Source organism: Coturnix japonica, chromosome 7 (assembly GCF_054131305.1).
Source record: "Coturnix japonica strain WE chromosome 7, WE-NBRP24, whole genome shotgun sequence".
Classification (NCBI taxonomy): domain Eukaryota; kingdom Metazoa; phylum Chordata; class Aves; order Galliformes; family Phasianidae; genus Coturnix; species Coturnix japonica.
In genome coordinates this window covers 8,983,138-9,000,204 of record NC_140669.1, presented here as the reverse complement: position 1 = coordinate 9,000,204, position 17,067 = coordinate 8,983,138, and the positions used below count along the sequence as shown (strand labels likewise).

At 62.2% G+C, this 17,067-nt stretch overlaps 4 protein-coding genes across 17 annotated transcripts; 2 read left to right on the top strand and 2 right to left on the bottom strand.

The window, feature by feature from the left end:
* STK16 (serine/threonine kinase 16) lies at nucleotides 1–1,921 on the top strand. Of its 5 annotated transcripts, XM_015868982.3 has the most exons (7): nucleotides 31–137; nucleotides 299–518; nucleotides 589–722; nucleotides 796–916; nucleotides 998–1,093; nucleotides 1,171–1,292; nucleotides 1,362–1,921. In XM_015868982.3, exons 1-7 carry the CDS (start codon nucleotides 52–54, stop codon nucleotides 1,498–1,500), a joined length of 918 nt encoding a protein of 305 aa, XP_015724468.1. In that variant the 5' UTR covers nucleotides 31–51; the 3' UTR covers nucleotides 1,501–1,921. The 5 variants fall into 5 exon arrangements, 2 of the variants coding, with proteins under 2 accessions (XP_085409247.1, XP_015724468.1); XM_085553121.1 differs by having other exon boundaries at nucleotides 1–518; XR_014948245.1 differs by lacking the exon at nucleotides 998–1,093 and having other exon boundaries at nucleotides 1,178–1,292.
* Nucleotides 1,922–2,362: 441 nt separating this feature from the next.
* LOC107316923 (tubulin alpha-5 chain) lies at nucleotides 2,363–4,878 on the bottom strand. Its single transcript, XM_015868978.3, has 3 exons — nucleotides 4,680–4,878; nucleotides 4,090–4,238; nucleotides 2,363–3,890 (listed from the first exon to the last, which is right to left on the bottom strand). The coding sequence occupies exons 1-3, from the start codon at nucleotides 4,858–4,860 to the stop codon at nucleotides 2,919–2,921; spliced, it is 1,302 nt and encodes a 433-aa protein (XP_015724464.2). The 5' UTR covers nucleotides 4,861–4,878; the 3' UTR covers nucleotides 2,363–2,918.
* A 2,807-nt stretch (nucleotides 4,879–7,685) lies between these two features.
* On the bottom strand, nucleotides 7,686–10,664 carry LOC107325743 (tubulin alpha-4A chain). The gene is made up of 4 exons (XM_085553107.1): nucleotides 10,613–10,664; nucleotides 9,199–9,421; nucleotides 8,924–9,072; nucleotides 7,686–8,735 (listed from the first exon to the last, which is right to left on the bottom strand). Exons 1-4 carry the CDS (start codon nucleotides 10,613–10,615, stop codon nucleotides 7,764–7,766), a joined length of 1,347 nt encoding a protein of 448 aa, XP_085409233.1. The 5' UTR covers nucleotides 10,616–10,664; the 3' UTR covers nucleotides 7,686–7,763.
* Nucleotides 10,665–12,533: 1,869 nt separating this feature from the next.
* Nucleotides 12,534–16,984, top strand: DNAJB2 (DnaJ heat shock protein family (Hsp40) member B2). 10 transcript variants are annotated; one of them, XM_085553115.1, is made up of 10 exons: nucleotides 12,534–12,799; nucleotides 13,375–13,464; nucleotides 14,014–14,123; nucleotides 14,203–14,256; nucleotides 14,378–14,497; nucleotides 14,591–14,680; nucleotides 14,813–14,918; nucleotides 15,011–15,081; nucleotides 15,361–15,582; nucleotides 16,515–16,984. In XM_085553115.1, exons 2-10 carry the CDS (start codon nucleotides 13,400–13,402, stop codon nucleotides 16,523–16,525), a joined length of 849 nt encoding a protein of 282 aa, XP_085409241.1. In that variant the 5' UTR covers nucleotides 12,534–12,799; nucleotides 13,375–13,399; the 3' UTR covers nucleotides 16,526–16,984. The 10 variants fall into 10 exon arrangements, with proteins under 10 accessions (XP_085409241.1, XP_085409244.1, XP_085409245.1 ...); XM_085553117.1 differs by having other exon boundaries at nucleotides 12,638–12,799; nucleotides 14,381–14,497; XM_085553116.1 differs by lacking the exon at nucleotides 12,534–12,799 and adding an exon at nucleotides 12,919–12,954 and having other exon boundaries at nucleotides 14,381–14,497.
* The last annotated feature ends 83 nt before the right edge of the window (nucleotides 16,985–17,067 follow it).

Sequence of the window (17,067 nt, the reverse complement as noted above, 5' to 3'; positions counted from 1 at the left end):
ACGGGTGACGCGACGGTGACGCGCGGCGGCGGGCGATGACGCGCGTGGACGATGGGGCAGGCGCTGTGCGTCTGTTCCCGGGGCACCATCAGCGTGGGGGGGGCGCGGTACCTCCTGCTGCAGCGCCTGGCAGAGGGGTAACGGGGGGCTGGGGGGGCTGGGGTACGGGGGGAACACCGGGGGCACGAGGGATGTTGGGTATAAGGGGGTTTGGGGCACGGAATGGATGGATGGATAGGCAGGATTTGGGGAGAGATGCTCGTGGCTGGAGGGGATGTTCGGGCTCTGCTCCCCGCAGGGGCTTCAGCTACGTGGACCTGGTGGAGGGGCTGCGGGACGGGCGCTTCTACGCGCTGAAACGCATCCTGTGCCACGACAAGGAGGACCGGCAGGCGGCCCTGCGCGAGGTGGAGATGCACAACCTGTTCCAGCACCCCAACATCCTGCGCCTGGAGGCACACTGCATGGTGGAGAAGGGGGCCAAGCACGAAGCCTGGCTGCTCCTGCCCTATGTGAAGGTGAGGGGGTGGCCCCCAGCCCCATTGCCACGCAGGGTTGCGGTGAGTGCACGCTGCGTGTCTTTGCCAGGGGGGGACCCTATGGAGCGAGGTGGAAGCACTGAGGGAGAAAGGAAGCTTCATGCCGGAGCAGCGCATCCTTCTCATCCTCCATGGCATCTGCAGTGGGCTGCAGGCCATCCACAGCAAGGGCTACGCACACAGGTGGGGGCCATGGCTGGGGCTGGGGGCAGCAGGGTTCTAGTGGGCGCTTGGTGACGTCCCCCTCCCACTGCAGGGACCTGAAGCCCACCAACGTGCTGCTGGATGAGGACGACCAGCCTATTCTCATGGACCTGGGCTCCATGAACCGGGCCCGCATGGAAGTCACCAACTCTCGGGAGGCCTTGGCTGTGCAGGTGGGTGCCTGTCCTGGGGGGGTTTGAGGGGGGACATCGTCCCACTGCCCCCAGCCCTGCGTCCCCTCTGCCTCTCTGCAGGACTGGGCTGCCCAGCGCTGCACCATCTCCTACCGTGCCCCTGAGCTCTTCACGGTGCCCAGCCAGTGTGTCATTGATGAGCGCACGGATATTTGGGTGAGGACGCAGCCACTGCCCCCCCTCTTTCCCCCCATACTATGGGGTGAATGGCCACTCTAATGGCTGCTCTGCAGTCCCTAGGCTGCGTGCTGTACTGCATGATGTTCGGGGAGGGCCCCTACGATGCCATCTTCCAGAAGGGTGACAGTGTGGCCCTAGCGGTGCAGAACCCCATCACCATCCCCACAACTTCCAGGTGAGGCTCTGGAGCTGGGTGGGCCCTGTTCCCCATGGCGGGGCCATGCCGACCCCTCACTCCCCACAGGTACTCAGCCACCTTGCACCGCCTGCTCTCCTCCATGATGACAGTGAACCCCCAGGAACGGCCCAGCATTGAGGACATCCTACAGCAGCTGGAGGGGCTGCAGGCTACACCAGCCGGCCAGATCACCACGAGTATCTGAACGTGGCCCATCACTGGCCTAGGCTGTGCTGGGCTACCCTGGGCCTGCTTCCCCCTGGGGGGATTTCTGTGCCCTGGGGAGAGCTGCTCCATCCTGGAGGTGTTTTGGAGTCAGACTGTCGTTTGGGGGTGTGCAGTGCAGTGGTTTGTACCCTGAACGCTGCCGCTGGGGCCTGTGCGACCGCTGGGGTCTGCATGGCTGCTGGGGCCAAACGGGCCAGCACTAGGCTGCAGGACTGGCACACGTGCCCTGTTGCTGAGGGCAAGGCCTCGCTGCCCGCCCCGAGCCCACAGGGTGGCAGGTCTCTCCTGCCCCAAAGTATGTGCTGCTGGAACGAGGTGAGGGCAGGTGGGGCTCAGTGCCCGCTGCCTTGACACCCACGTTGCCTTGTGTTTTGAATAAAGGTGTTCTTGATGAGGTGTGCACAGTGTCCTCTGTCCTGCTGGAAATGGGGTGAGCGAGGCACGTGGCCAGGGCCAAGCAGCCAGGCACAGCCAGGCATTGCTGAAGGGGAATGGCAGGGGAGGAGAGCTCCACAGCTCCATGCAGCTGCAGCATTAGCGTTAAGCAGAGAAAGTTAATCTCTGGCTCCAGTGTGACAAATCCGTCTGTGGTTACAGCTGAGCCCTGCTGTGCAGTGCTGCTGTGCAGGCCCGCGGGGGCAGTGCAGTGCAGGAAAGGGGCTCATGCAGCATACGCTGCATAAGAAACAGGCAGAGCCCAGCACCTGGGTGCAAAGGGGCAGCAGCCCTGCTGCAGGGGGGCAAAGACAGTCTTGGGATGGCACCAGAAGCTGGAGGGGTGTAGCAGACACACAGCAGTTGTGCTGCCCGCAGCAGGGAAAGAAAGAGAAGCAGCCAAGTGGTTTCATAGGGAGTATTCCCCTCCTTTAATCCCCTCACCAAAACACAGTAGTGAAACAGCCACAGGGATTCATACCATGCCATATGCCCTTGCAATGTGCACCTTCTACACTGCAGAGCTCAGACATGACCTGACAACGCTCCGAGCACTCATCTTCCTGACTAGCCCACCTACCCTTATGGCTGCACACATGGAAATGTTTCAGCAGCCACAGTGTTTCCCAGCTCAGGCTGAATTTGCTCCTCAGGACTCCAAGCAGGATGCAGGGTTAATCCACAGGTGGAGGCAGCATCCACATAGCTTGAACAGTGAGGGATGAGCACTGCAGTCCCAGGGGCTCTTTACCTGCATGGGCAGCAAGCAGGAGCAAAGCACGCAGGGAGGAAGCACAGCAGCAGCAGCAGCACTGAAGCACGCACCATACACCTGACCTGGCAAGAAACCAGCACGGCTGGGGGGTCACTGGGAGACACGGAGGCTCTCAAAGGGTTTATTGCAAAGGGTTTCCACATGTGAACTGGCAAAGCGGCACCGTCATCCAACAGGCGGCCGCTCTACTCCTCACCCTCCTCTTCATCCTCGTAGGAGTCCAGGCCCACCTCCTCGTAATCCTTCTCCAGGGCAGCCATGTCCTCCCGCGCCTCGGAGAACTCCCCCTCCTCCATGCCCTCGCCCACGTACCAGTGCACGAAGGCGCGCTTGGCGTACATCAGGTCAAACTTGTGGTCCAGGCGCGCCCAGGCCTCGGCGATGGCCGTGGTGTTGCTCAGCATGCACACAGCCCGCTGCACCTTGGCCAGGTCTCCCCCCGGCACCACCGTGGGCGGCTGGTAGTTGATGCCCACCTTGAAACCAGTTGGGCACCAGTCCACAAACTGGATGCTGCGCTTGGTCTTGATGGTGGCGATGGCGGCGTTGACGTCCTTGGGCACCACGTCCCCGCGGTACAGCAGGCAGCACGCCATGTACTTGCCGTGTCGAGGGTCGCACTTCACCATCTGGTTGGCTGGCTCGAAGCACGAGTTGGTGATCTCAGCCACCGACAGCTGCTCATGATAGGCTTTTTCTGCAGAGATGACAGGGGCGTAGGTAGCCAGGGGGAAGTGGATGCGAGGGTAGGGCACCAGGTTGGTCTGGAACTCAGTGAGGTCGACATTGAGGGCCCCATCGAACCTCAGAGAGGCAGTGATGGAGGAGACGATCTGGCTGATGAGGCGGTTGAGGTTGGTGTAGGTTGGGCGCTCGATGTCCAGGTTCCTGCGGCAGATGTCGTAGATGGCCTCGTTGTCCACCATGAAGGCACAGTCCGAGTGCTCCAAGGTGGTGTGGGTGGTGAGGATGGAGTTGTAGGGCTCCACCACAGCGGTGGAGACCTGTGGGGCTGGGTAGATGGAGAACTCAAGCTTGGACTTCTTGCCATAGTCAACAGAGAGTCGTTCCATCAGCAGGGAGGTGAATCCTGAGCCAGTGCCACCTCCAAAACTGTGGAAAACAAGGAAACCTTGGAGGCCCGTGCACTGGTCAGCCTGCAGAGAGAGCAAAACACATGAGATCACTCTGCCACAGATAGTCTTGTCAACATCTGACTCTGGAAGTCCTTCCAGACTTGTTCCATCCCTGCCACAGACAGCTGCAAATCCCTCTCTTGGCACAGTCACACTCCAAGCCCCAGCACCGTGCCCTAGCCCAGCCAGAGATATGTGATCCCAGTCTGTGGTTACCCACCAGCTTCCGGATCCTGTCCAGCACTTGGTCGATGATCTCCTTGCCGATGGTGTAGTGCCCACGGGCATAGTTGTTGGCCGCATCCTCCTTACCAGTGATGAGTTGCTCAGGGTGGAAGAGCTGCCGGTAGACCCCAGCCCGCACTTCATCTAGGAGAGAGCAAAAGAGGCTGAGGGTGGTGAAGGCTTTCAGTTGGCTGCCAAGTAGCCAAGCGCCCATCCCTCATCCTCCTCCCACTCCACCTGCCAGGACTGTACGTCAGTGGGGCCATGCAGGTGCCAGGTTTCTCTGCCAGCAGAGTCTGCTGCCACTTCCCTGCACAGGAGCTCAGCTTTTCCCACTCACGGGGAGCTGCCCAGCCACTGTGACACAGCCAGAGCCGCAGTGCCGGTCAGGCTGGTTTCTCCCCATGTACACAGCGACTACCAGCACCGCTGCCTCTAGGACATACCGGTAACGACAGCTGGTGTGGAGGCTTGTGGCTTCTCCCGGGGTTACACCTGGTGCAGGATGCAGGAATGCACGCACCGGCTGCTTGCTGCCCGCCCAGGGCTGCACCCCCTGCCGCACAGCCCGAGCTCAGCACTCACCAATCACAGTGGGCTCCAGGTCCACAAAGATGGCCCGCGGGACGTGCTTCCCGGCACCGGTCTCGCAGAAGAAAGTGGTGAAGGAGTCGTCCCCTCCACCGATGGTCTTGTCGCTGGGCATCTGCCCGTCGGGCTGGATGCCGTGCTCCAGGCAGTACAGCTCCCAGCAGGTGTTGCCCATCTGGACGCCGGCCTGGCCGACGTGGACGGAGATGCACTCGCGCTGGGGAGGGGGAAGAAGGATCAGATCGGGCATCGCTGCGGGCTTGGGGCCAGCCCCGAGCGGCAAAACCTGCCGGAGACGGTGCCCCAGCGCAGCATCGCTGCGGACATATCTGGGGGTGCGCCAGGATTGCAGCTGCCTGGAGGGACAGCGACAGGCTCATCCCGGCGAGACGAAGGGCACCATGCCGCTAAATATAGCCCCGGGCCCGACGGCTGAGCCAATCACCCGCTTTGGCCATCGGCCCCGGCCCGCACCGCCGCTGCCCGCACCCTACGGGAGCGGCCGAATTCTGTCGGACCGCAGGGAATCCCTCGCCCTGCTCCGGCAGCCCCGGCGGGGCGGCCCGTTGCAGCGGGGATGGAGCTCCACCGCGTCCCCCGCCCGCTCCCCCAGTGCCCGGCCCGTGCTTCCCCCCCTTCCCGACAACTGTCCCCGTCCGTCCGCCCCGTCGGTCACCGGACGCCATTGGAGGGGTCACCCCCGCTCCGCAACCCGCTGCGGCGGCTGAGGGACAGCGGGGCGCCCCGGGCTGCCGGGTGGGAGGGGCCGGCAGGGGCACGTAGCCCCCGGGCTGGGGCCGGTGGGGCTGCCCAAGGTCACAGTGGGGAAGGAGAGGGTGCGTCGCAGCGGCTCCGCTGTGCCTCCCCCCTCCGTTACCGGGGCGGCTGTCTGGGCTCCCTCCCCGTCGCCGTGCGCGGTGCCCGGCCCGCACTCACCATTCTGCGGCTGCGGTCCCGGGCTGTCCCGCTTGCTGTGTGCGGCGGACCTCGGTGCGGAGCTGTGGCTGCGGCAATCCCCGCCGCAGAGAACCTCATATAGGAGGGAGGGGCCTGATGTCGCCACGCCCCTTTATTTGGGGAGGGTATTTGCATGCGGAGAGGGGGGGGGGCTTCCTAGCAAGGTAGATGGAGTCTGTTTGAGTATCTGCGCAGTTGGAAGAGGGGATGAGAAACCCTAAAGCAGAGGGACTGGGGAGCTCTCCCACTGCTTCCAGTATGGAAACTGTGGTATCAGAAGGGGACTGCAGGGATCAGCCACAGGATGGAGCACACAGCTCTTCAGCTGTCCCCCCACCAGCCTCACTGCAGGCTCTGTTGGGATCTAGAGCTCCCCGCGAGCTCTGGGTTCTGCTGTGCATGGTAAGGGTCACTGCTGGGTCCTCTCTACAGGGATGTGTAGTTCAGAGGTGCAGGAAAAAGAAGGAACAGGACACAAATGCAACCACTATGTACTTCTGGCAGCAGCCAGCTCACTCTGAGGGCACAGGGAGATGGTACCAAAGCAGTAGAATTACTCTTGGATGAGAAGGGTCCTTCCTTACCCAGTGCTCAGACCTCAGGAGCTGCTGGAAGTAGTGCCCAGCATGAGGGTCAGTGATCCACCCCGAGCAGCTGGCATGGCTCGGTCTGAGCCCAGTGCTCTGGTTGCAGCCACGAGCAGCAGTGCCAGGAGCTGCTCTGCACAGTGAGGCCGTGCCTGGCCCTGCTCCAGCACTCGGTGCAGCCACTGCTGGCTCATACTTTCCCCTCCAGTGGACACACGGTTGCATGCTGGGAGGAGGAGGGCAGCAGAGGACAGTCCCTGGGGGTCAGTGTAGCTGGAGCATTAGTGTTAAGCAGGGAAAATTAATCTCTGGTCCCGGCATGCTGGATAATGGGTAACACAAATCTCCTGTTTACAGCTGGAGGAAGGAGCTGATGCTCGGACCTGTGAGTGCTGGGAAGCACGGGGCCAATGCAGGGCAAGCAGTGCTTGCTATGTGCCCCAAGAGTGGCAGAGCCAGGCCGGGAGTGAGCAGGGATGCTCTGTGATGGAGCCCCAGTGCTGGCATCAGCACTAACAGTGCTGGCATCCCCACCTAACAAACAGCATCAGGCCCTGGGGCCACGAGTAACCACTTTTTCCCCAGCAGTGAAGAAGGGAGCTGTTCTATCAGGATGTGCCCATGGCAACCCTAGCAGCTACCACGGGAAAGGTACAGAACTGTACCAAAGCCACGGGCGATCCTTTGAAGTCCTCTGGTATCAGCTCCAGTGTGAGAAAACGCATTGGAAAAGCTGTTCCTATTTTAACCATTTTTTCCTTTGGAGTTCAGCCTCCTCAGGTGTCCCAAATCCCTGCTCGCACAAAACAAAATCTGACTAAGAAGACTGAAAACTACTGCACTGTTCCCCAAGGGAAACCATTCCCCTCTTCTGCCAGGCCCCTTTGTGGTAATACAAGAAAAGATGATCAGAGCGGAAGCTGTGGAGCAAGATAAACAGCATGAGAACCAAGGACACCTCTAAAAGGAGAAGATGGAAGACTCACAGCTCTGATTGGATATGTGCCTGCATGGACAGTTGCAAAGTGTTTGTAGAATACTTTGTTGACATGTAAAGGTGGATAGGAAAGTTGTAAGAGTGGATGGGAAAGTTAGAAAACAAAAACTTGTGAAGGTAAATAAGGGATGTGAGAACTTGCAATAAACGATTTGGATTGTTCACATCTGAGTCCGTGCCTCAAATGCTGCACCCCTTCATTTCAGGTCCTGAGCCTGATGCTTCTCCCATTACATCATAAAAATTCCTCCTGATCCCTTTGGCCGGGGATGTACCCAGAACATGGTGTGTATCCTGTCCTCAGGAACAAGAAAAAGGGCTCTTAGCTGCACAGGCAGCAGGAGCAGGAGCAAAGCACGCAGGGAGGAAGCACGGCAGCAGCAGCAGCACTGAAGCACGCACCATACACCTGACCTGGCAAGAAACCAGCACGGCTGGGGGGTCACTGGGAGACACGGAGGCTCTCAAAGGGTTTATTGCAAAGGGTTTCCACATGTGAACTGGCAAAGCGGCACCGTCATCCACCAGGCAGCTGCTCTACTCCTCACCCTCCTCTTCATCCTCGTAGGAGTCCAGGCCCACCTCCTCGTAATCCTTCTCCAGGGCAGCCATGTCCTCCCGTGCCTCGGAGAACTCCCCCTCCTCCATGCCCTCGCCCACGTACCAGTGCACGAAGGCGCGCTTGGCGTACATCAGGTCAAACTTGTGGTCCAGGCGCGCCCAGGCCTCGGCGATGGCCGTGGTGTTGCTCAGCATGCACACAGCCCGCTGCACCTTGGCCAGGTCTCCCCCCGGCACCACCGTGGGCGGCTGGTAGTTGATGCCCACCTTGAAACCGGTCGGGCACCAGTCCACAAACTGGATGCTGCGCTTGGTCTTGATGGTGGCGATGGCGGCGTTGACGTCCTTGGGCACCACGTCCCCGCGGTACAGCAGGCAGCACGCCATGTACTTGCCGTGTCGAGGGTCGCACTTCACCATCTGGTTGGCTGGCTCGAAGCACGAGTTGGTGATCTCAGCCACCGACAGCTGCTCATGATAAGCCCTCTCGGCTGAAACGACCGGAGCGTAGGTAGCCAGGGGGAAGTGGATGCGAGGGTAGGGCACCAGGTTGGTCTGGAACTCAGTGAGGTCGACATTGAGGGCCCCATCAAACCTCAGAGAGGCAGTGATGGAGGAGACGACTTGACTGATGAGGCGGTTGAGGTTGGTGTAGGTTGGGCGCTCGATGTCCAGGTTCCTGCGGCAGATGTCGTAGATGGCCTCATTGTCCACCATGAAGGCACAGTCTGAGTGCTCCAAGGTGCTGTGTGTGGTGAGGATGGAGTTGTAGGGCTCCACCACAGCGGTGGAGACCTGTGGGGCTGGGTAGATGGAGAACTCAAGCTTGGACTTCTTGCCATAGTCAACAGAGAGTCGTTCCATCAGCAGGGAGGTGAATCCTGAGCCAGTGCCACCTCCAAAACTGCGGAACACAAGGAAACCTTGGAGGCCCGTGCACTGGTCAGCCTGCAGAGAGAGAGAGAGTTAAGTGAGAGTCCTCTGCACTTTGACATTTGCTGGAGGGAAGTTACAGAGCTCTGCTGGAGCAGCTGCAGACCCCCCCCTGTGCACAGCAGGCTCGCTTCTTCTTCCCACCCCATGCGCCGTGATGCAGCTCAGTGCAGGGGCACACATCCCCCATTGAGGTTACCCACCAGCTTCCGGATCCTGTCCAGCACTTGGTCGATGATCTCCTTGCCGATGGTGTAGTGCCCACGGGCATAGTTGTTGGCAGCATCCTCCTTGCCAGTGATCATCTGCTCAGGGTGGAAGAGTTGCCGGTAGACCCCTCCTCGTATCTCATCTAGGAGAGGTGAGCACAACGTCAGCCATGATTGGCCATGGGGAGAGGTCACAGGAGGCCCTGGGTTACTCTGCAGTTAGAGTCAGTGTGAAGAATGTGCCTGCACACCCTGAGCTCAGCACTCACCAATCACAGTGGGCTCCAGGTCCACAAAGATGGCCCGCGGGACGTGCTTCCCGGCACCCGTCTCGCAGAAGAAAGTGGTGAAGGAGTCGTCCCCTCCACCGATGGTCTTGTCGCTGGGCATCTGCCCATCGGGCTGGATGCCGTGCTCCAGGCAGTACAGCTCCCAGCAGGTGTTGCCCATCTGGACGCCGGCCTGGCCGACGTGGACGGAGATGCACTCGCGCTGGGGAGGGGGAAGAAGGATCAGAACTCGGTGGGCACCGCAGGTGCAGCACATTCCCTGCTTTGCCACAGCCTACAGCCCTGGGAGCACCCAGGGAGCATCTCTTTCGTTTTACAAACACACACAGTTGGAAGGCTGAGCCCTGCAGCAGCTGGCATGGCCCCTGTCCATCTGCTACTTCCAGAGCAGGGCTGTGACAGCAGAGCAATGCCCATGCCCTGGGAGCTGTGGATGTGACGGCATTGAGAACAAGAGCCCGGCAAGGGGCAAGTTTGCAGCAGTGAATGGTTGCCATGCTCGGAGGCTCCACTTCCCTAAATTAGCTCTGGAGTGGGAGGCATTCGCTGCACGCCGCAGCTGAACCGAAGGCTGATGATGCAAGAGAGTCCCCTAGCAATGGGCTGAGAACCGTCCTGCAGCCTCCCTCCCTCCCTCCAGGTGAGACACCGCACAGGCTGCAGCCCTTCTGACAAGCACCAAAATAACCCTGTCTTTGTCCTGCTGTTGCCAAGACTAGGATGTGTCATCGGGCAGAGCATCCAAACCCAACCGGATTTCCAGCACTCCGTGCCCTGATGTGAGTCAGCGGGCAGGAAGGCGGTGGGGCCATTTTGTGCGCTGGGTGCAGCACTGACAGCCCCACGAGGGGAGCACCCAGGCTGCTCCCAGCACCACTCAGAGGCAGCAGGGACGGGGACAGAGAAACAAGCCGTCGGCAGCCTTAGAGAGATGGACTTCTGGCTCTCACCATCCTTCTCAAAGCTGAGGAACGAGGACCAAAATGACACTCTCTCATCCTCCCCCCCCACCCCCCGAAGCGGCTCCATCAGCTTTTGTAACACGAAAGCCAGCAGCGAGCCCTAGGAAACTCCACAGCAGAAGCAGGCAGCCAGCACCGCTGCTGTCAGTGCCTCGGGACGGCCACGAGAAGCACGATGCTTCTGCGGGAGCTCTGGCTGTTAAAGGGTGCAGAAGGAGGAGGAGGGATGGGATCAGCCTTAACGCAGCTCTCCCCGCGCCGATGCCCCCCTGCTTAGGGCACAACAAGCACAGCAGCCTGGAAGAAGCTGCAGCCCGGTACGGAGGTGAGGGACCCGGCCTGCACGGACACCGCGGTGGTCGCACCCGCCCCGAGGGGCCCCTCCCGGGCCGTCCGGGGGTCCGGAGGGGGGGGTCCGGCAGGGCACTCACCATGATGCCGCTGTCTTACACCTCCTCAGCCCGAACCGCCGCAGTTCTGCTCGGGCGGCCCGGCCCCGCTGCTGCCTTATACCGGGGGTGGCACCTCCGCTCCGGGGCGGTCGGCCCCGCCCGTGTAATTTGCATAAATTTGCATAGATCCTCATATATTTTGCATGCGTTTGTTCAGATGAAGTTTTGCCTCGAAGTTCTTTGCTGTGACTTCACCGATGCTTGGTCCGTCCTAAAACACCCTGCGGCACCCACCGTGAGTGATGCAGAGCCAGCCCTGCCTCTGCCCCAACCTCTGCCATAATGAGTTCTCATTGAAAGGCGCTGTCATCCTTCAGCTCGAGCTGAAAGCTGAACGTAAACGACCTTCTCACAGTGGCATTTCTTTGTCCCAGAGTCACCTGGCCAGTGTCACCTTCACTGAAGGCAGCGGTGCTGCTGTGCAGGCTGTGCCAGAACTTATCAGCACACCCAGAGCCCTGCTGAGTTGCCTGGGCTAAATGAGTAGCACACACTCAGGCTGGATGTGCTGCTGGACCACAGGGTGCCGTGGTGGCTGTGTGACTCCAGAAATGCCTACATGGCCCGTGCTATAAACGTCCTTTGGGTGACCTCAGAGATCTGTAGATAGCACAGCCCGTGCTGATGCACGCAGTCTGTGAGCTGGGAGCACTGAGGCATCAAAAATGGAGCCCTGGAAGCTGATTTGTGTGAAATGGAATGGTGGGGGTCCACTTTCCCCATGCAAATCTTTGCTGTAGCAGTGTTGTGGCTGTGCCCCGGCTCCGTGGGCTCTCTGCACCGGAGCCGAGCCGAGGCTGTGTAATTGCTGGTTCAGATGAAACGAAGAGAATTGTGAAACGCCGGCTGCGTGCGGAACAACGAGGGTAATGCCAGACCTTTCTGCAGCCCTAAGCCCTGACTCACCGGGCAGGGAGGCGCTCCCTGGGACGAAGCTGTGCTCATCCCCGACGTGCCGGGATATCAGGGGCGAGTCGGGACCGGCCCTCGGCGAGCAGCCGCCCTGGCTCGGGGGCCGGCCGGGCGTCACCTCCCTTCTTCATTCACACACCGGGAAAAGCGGCCTCACACCCACGGCAGCGAACAGAGCGAACAGACCGCGTCTGGCTGACGGCGATGACTTCACGTCGGGGCTCAGGGGTGAGGCAGGTGCCCCCAGGCAGCCGGCAGATGAGCTGCACCCATATTCCTGCTACTGGTGGCAACGAATTGTGCACGGGCAGGTGATGCTAGAGCTCCTGGGGGGCTCTGGAGGGGCTTTGGGCCCTGAGGGGCCCGTCCTCAGGCCGGCAGACCTTCCTGTGCCACAAGCGGCCGTGGGTTGCAACAGAGCTGCGGTCAGTTCTGATGCAATGCTGAGGAGCGTGACAGCGTGGGGCAAGAGTCAGAGCTGGCTTCCCCATCCCCAGCGGCACAGCCCTGCACGTTCAGCTGCTCCCCCGGTTTCGGGGAGAATCAGAGCCCCCGGTGGCTCGGCAGATGTGCACGGGGGGGTGTTTGGGGAGATATAACGGGGCTGTGCGTAGAGGCAGCAGCTCGTGGGACAGAGGAGCCAGCCTGCAGACATGGGGGATGGCTGCAACATTGTTAACAACGGAAAGGGAAACAGTTAATGGGAGGGAGCTGCGGGGACGTCCGGTCACCCGCTGGGCCGTGGATCCCTATGGCACCGGGTGGGCTCGGCGCTGTGGGGAGCTGCCCCTTCCCCCGTTCATTCCCAAATGAGCTGGTAGCAATGTGTTACTACAGAGTCCTTTAGTCGGGCGGCTCTAACACACCCCCGCTCCTTATCAGTCTCCTGCTGCTGGTTCTGCGCGGAGCCGGGACCGGCCTCACGTCGGGCATCGCCCCGCAGCGGCCGCGCTGCGTCGCAGCACCGAGTGACGCGGTGCGGCCGGGCCGCAAACACCGTCACGGTGCCGAGGGCTGCCGGGCCCGGCTCGGGGCTCCCCCCGGTGGCCGCATCCCGCGGTGCACGGCCCGTCCCCCGGCCGCAGGCGGAGCGGCACCGGGTGCCCGCGTCCCACCCCCCCTCGGGCACGGCGAAGCGCTGAGTCACCGCAGCTGTCCCCGCTGCCGCCGCTCGCACCGTGCTTCCCAGCAGGGCCCGGCCGTGCAGCTGACCGGGCGCGGAGCCACGGCCCGTCCCGGCCCCCGGACGGCCCGGTACGTAACGTCACAGCTCAGCGGCTCCTCGATTGGCCGCGGCCGCCGCCCGTCACCCCGCGGATCCCACCCCCAGGCCCCGCGGGGACCGGGCAGGGGACGCGTCGCGCCGTCCCGGTGCGGGCGGGGCGGGTCGGCGGCGGCGGCGGCTCCAGGTGGGCGCGGGGCGCGGCGGACGGAGCGGGGCTGCGGGGCGATGGGATGGGAGGGGATGGGATGTGATGTGATGGGGTGGGATGGCTCGGCCGGGCCCTCCCCGCTGAGCGCCGTCCCCTCCCGGCGGCCCGGTCCCGTTGCGGGGGGGGAGCGGCGGAAACTTCCAGAGCGCCGCGTCGACGTCCCGTTGCGGGGCAGGCCGAGCCGCGGCCTCCGGTGCCGTGGCCGGATGCGGGCCGGGCCGCGGGCCGGGGGACGCGGTGCGTGACGGCAGCGCCGGCCCCGAGCCGCTAATCCTCTAAGGCCGAGCGGGGCTAAGCGCCTTATCGCGGGGCTGCGGGGCGGGAGCGCTGCGCTGCGGGACGGGCGGCACCCGGCGGGGCGCCCCGTGCCCACCGTCACCGCCGATCCTCCCCCAGCGACCCCGCGGGACGGCCGCCCGTCATGGTGGACTACTACGAAGCGCTCGGTGTGAGCCGCAACGCCACCGCCGACGACATCAAGAAGGCGTAAGTCAGTGCCCGGCGTCCGTGCCTCGGGGGGGGCTGGGGATGGCGATCGGAACCGGCTTCGGGTGATACACCGCGACCCGGAGACCTGACCCAGCTGAAGAAGGGAGCGGGGAGCGGGAGGGGGCGGGGACACGGCTCACTGAGCCCAGGCGTGACCCCGACACGGCCGTGGCCGGGAGCCAGGTGTGCTGCGGCCAGCACGGCCACGGGATCTGTTAGTCACTGGTGGCCGGTGCGAGCCATGGATCTACTTGTCCTGCCTTGTGGGCTGGGGTGCATCTAAGGGAGGGGCTGTGAGCCGGAGGGCAGGAGCAGAAATGAACTGAAGAGGAAGGAGATTTTTGGCCCGTTTGGTGGCCAGAGCTGCAAGGCTGCACGCGAGGCACTGCTGTGTGTGTGGGCATCGCTGCCGTGGCACTGATGGCTGGTTGGATTTCAGGGAGAATTGAGCTCGGAGATGCTGCTGCCTCCATGGCCGGAGCTGTGGGTGCTCAGTGAGGCTTGGCTGGCCACGGTGCTCCTGTCACTGACTGTCCCTCTGCATAGGTACAGGAAGGCTGCGCTGAAATGGCACCCAGACAAAAACCCGGACAACAAGGAGTACGCCGAGCAGAAGTTCAAGGAAATCGCCGAGGCCTATGAAGTGCTGTCGGACAGTAAGAGGCCGCAGTGCTGTGTCATGGGCTCCCACTGCATTGGGGCTGCTGACCCTGACACCCTCTCTTCTTCTTCCAGAGCAGAAGCGCGACATCTACGACCGCTATGGCAAAGAGGGCCTCATGGGGGCAGGTGGGGGCGGACGGGGGCTATGGGGTGGGGGGGTTGGTGCGGCTCTGTGTATGGCTTTGTGTGGAGACCCCACACAGCAGAGCTCCTGCCCCTCATTCAACCCCATGTCTCTTCCCTCCAGCAGGGCCAGGGGGCTCCAGAGCCGATGCTGGGGCTCCCGAATTCACCTTCACGTTCCGCAGTGCTCACGACGTTTTCCGGGAGTTCTTTGGTGGGCGAGATCCCTTCGCTGACTTCTTTGGTGCGTGTGGGGTGGGAGGGGGCCGGGGGCTGGTTATGGGGCACCATCAGCCTGCATCAGGGTCAGTGCTGATGGGGGCTGCCTGCATTACAGATGAGATGCTGCCCTTCTCTGAGCTGCGGGGAGCCGGCTCCCGGCACCATGGAGGGGGACACTTCTTCTCCACCTTTCCCGGATCCTCAGGTAGGGAATATGAAGTGCCTGGGCTTAGCACCCACAGCCCAGCGTGGCTCAGAACCCTGGGCTCATCCCTGCCACCCTCCCACCTCACGTGCCCGTGCTCCCCAGGTGCTACTTTATTGTTCCCTCCTCTAGATTTCTTCGCGTCGTCCTTCAGCTCAGGGGCTGACACAGGGATGGGATTCCGCTCCGTCTCCACCTCTACCACCTTCGTTAATGGTCGACGTATCACCACAAAGCGGTGAGGACCTCCTCATTAGCATGGGCTGCTGTTGCCACGGTGCCTGGCTGTTGGCTGACCATCTTTCTGCTCACCCATCTGTCTGCCTGCAGAATTATTGAGAACGGACGGGAGCGGGTGGAAGTGGAGGAGGACGGGGAGCTGAAGTCAATCCATATTGATGGTGAGAAGCGGTGCCACTGAGCCATGTCACATCCAGCACCCTCCCCTTTGGGGACCTCCTTGATGGGAGCTGTAGGGGTTACCTTAGAGCTTGGTTTTGGGGTTGGACACATGGGACCCTGTGCAAACTTTGTGGAACAGAAGCATAGACCCATCACTTTCACAGCCCAGCCCCAAGCCCTGGTGGGCACCCAGCTCTGTGCTATACTGCACTGAGCAGGAGGGGCACTGAGGCTGTAGGTGTTGGGATCCCTTGCCATTAACTACCATCTCCTTGCAGGTGTCCCTGATGACATGGCCCTGGGGCTGGAGCTGAGCCGGCGGGAGCAGAAAGCCATCCCCAGAGCACGCCCCCCATCGCCCCCACCGCCTGCCCCACAGCAGCCCCCGAGCTCCTCGCCCATCTGCCTCTACACGGACAGTGAGGATGAGGACGAGGACTTGCAGCTGGCCATGGCCTACAGCCTCTCTGAGATGGAGGCCGCGGGGCACCACCAAGCAGGTGGGCACGGCCCCAGCGCCCCCCCGGCCCCAGGGGGCAGCCCTGGCCCCCGTGCTACCAGTACAGCCCATGGGCCTCGGGGGGGGGCAGAGCGGGAGCCCCCAAGGGCTGGCAGCCCCACAACACCAGGGCGTAAACCTGCCTCTAAGGCGAAGCAGTGGCACTGCCACCTGCTGTGAGCATGGGGTTAAGGGGCTGTGCCCCCCAGGGGAAGGGCCCTCTGTAGGGCATTGTGAAGAGAATGAGGTGCCAGGGCTACAGCAAGGACCCATAATGCGGTGGCCGCCCATGGCTTAGCTGTCTCCCACAGCAGTGGAATGGGGGATCAGTCCTGCCCTGCCTCCCTGCTCCTCCAAGGGTGGAGGGTGGCAGGGGGGAATGCTGATGCTGGGGGGCAGCCAAGATGAGCCTGGTTGCTAAAAGAAAGGCCCTTGGTTGGGCTCTGTAGGATGGGCAGCTCTGTGCCCAGGATTTGTGGGATGTGGGCAGGGGAGTTCCCCTCTCTCTGCCTTCCCTGTATCCATGCAGAGGTTATGGCCGGTGCTCTCACTGCTACCTCAGATCTGGGGGGCTGTGGGGAGCTTCTCCTTGCAAGGAGAGGTGCGCGGACATTGCTTGGTGCCTTGTGTCTGGTGGATGCCTTTGCTCCTGCCTTTACCTCCTCCATCCCTCCTGCTGCAGAACCCTGCTTGCTCTCTCCCACTCCTTGCATACCAGGGACGCCTGCCTTGGCTAGGGGCACCGTCCCCCTTGTTTCTCATGGCTGTCACCCCCTTCGTATGCAGAAGATGGGTGCAGCTCAGCTGTACAGTGCCTTGGCTTTCCTCCCAGGACCTTCCTCTTCCCTCCATCCCAGCTGGCTGCCGTGCACTCCCAGCACCAGGTTTCACCAGTCATGTTGTGTGTCCCCCCCCCTCCGCTTGTCTCCCCAGGTGTGTTCTGAGGCTGCTGCGCCCGGGGACCGTGCACGCCCGTTCGCCCACGGAGGCACAGAGGACTCCGCTTTGTCCCTGCACGGCCACCCCCTGCCACCTCCTTCCCCCAGCACCCTCCAGCTCCATGGGATGTAGTTGCGGGGGGAGGGGGAGGGAGGGAGGTATGGATGTAGCGCGTGTGGCCATAGGATTAGAAGGATGGACCCATGCACCACAGGGTGATGGGGAGGGTGCAGTGAGAGGGGACTGGAGCAGGGATTGCTGTAGCTTAGCCAGAGCTGGCTGCTGGGGTGGTGTAGAGCTTGGCACCCTGAGGTGAGGTTGGGGGGGCACAGGGGGCTGTGGCAGGCAGTGACAGGCAGCCAGCCAGGGCAAAGGTAACAGCGCCAGCCTCTGCCTCCATCCCCCGACCCGCAGCTCCCCCAAACCTCATCTGCCTACAGCAGTCAATAAACCTGTTTGCAGGAGCTGCTGCATGTGGGGTGTCTCTGGGATGGGGGCAGCCCCCAAAAGAGGTGTGGGATCAGTTTTGCTGGGCTCCTTCTGCTCC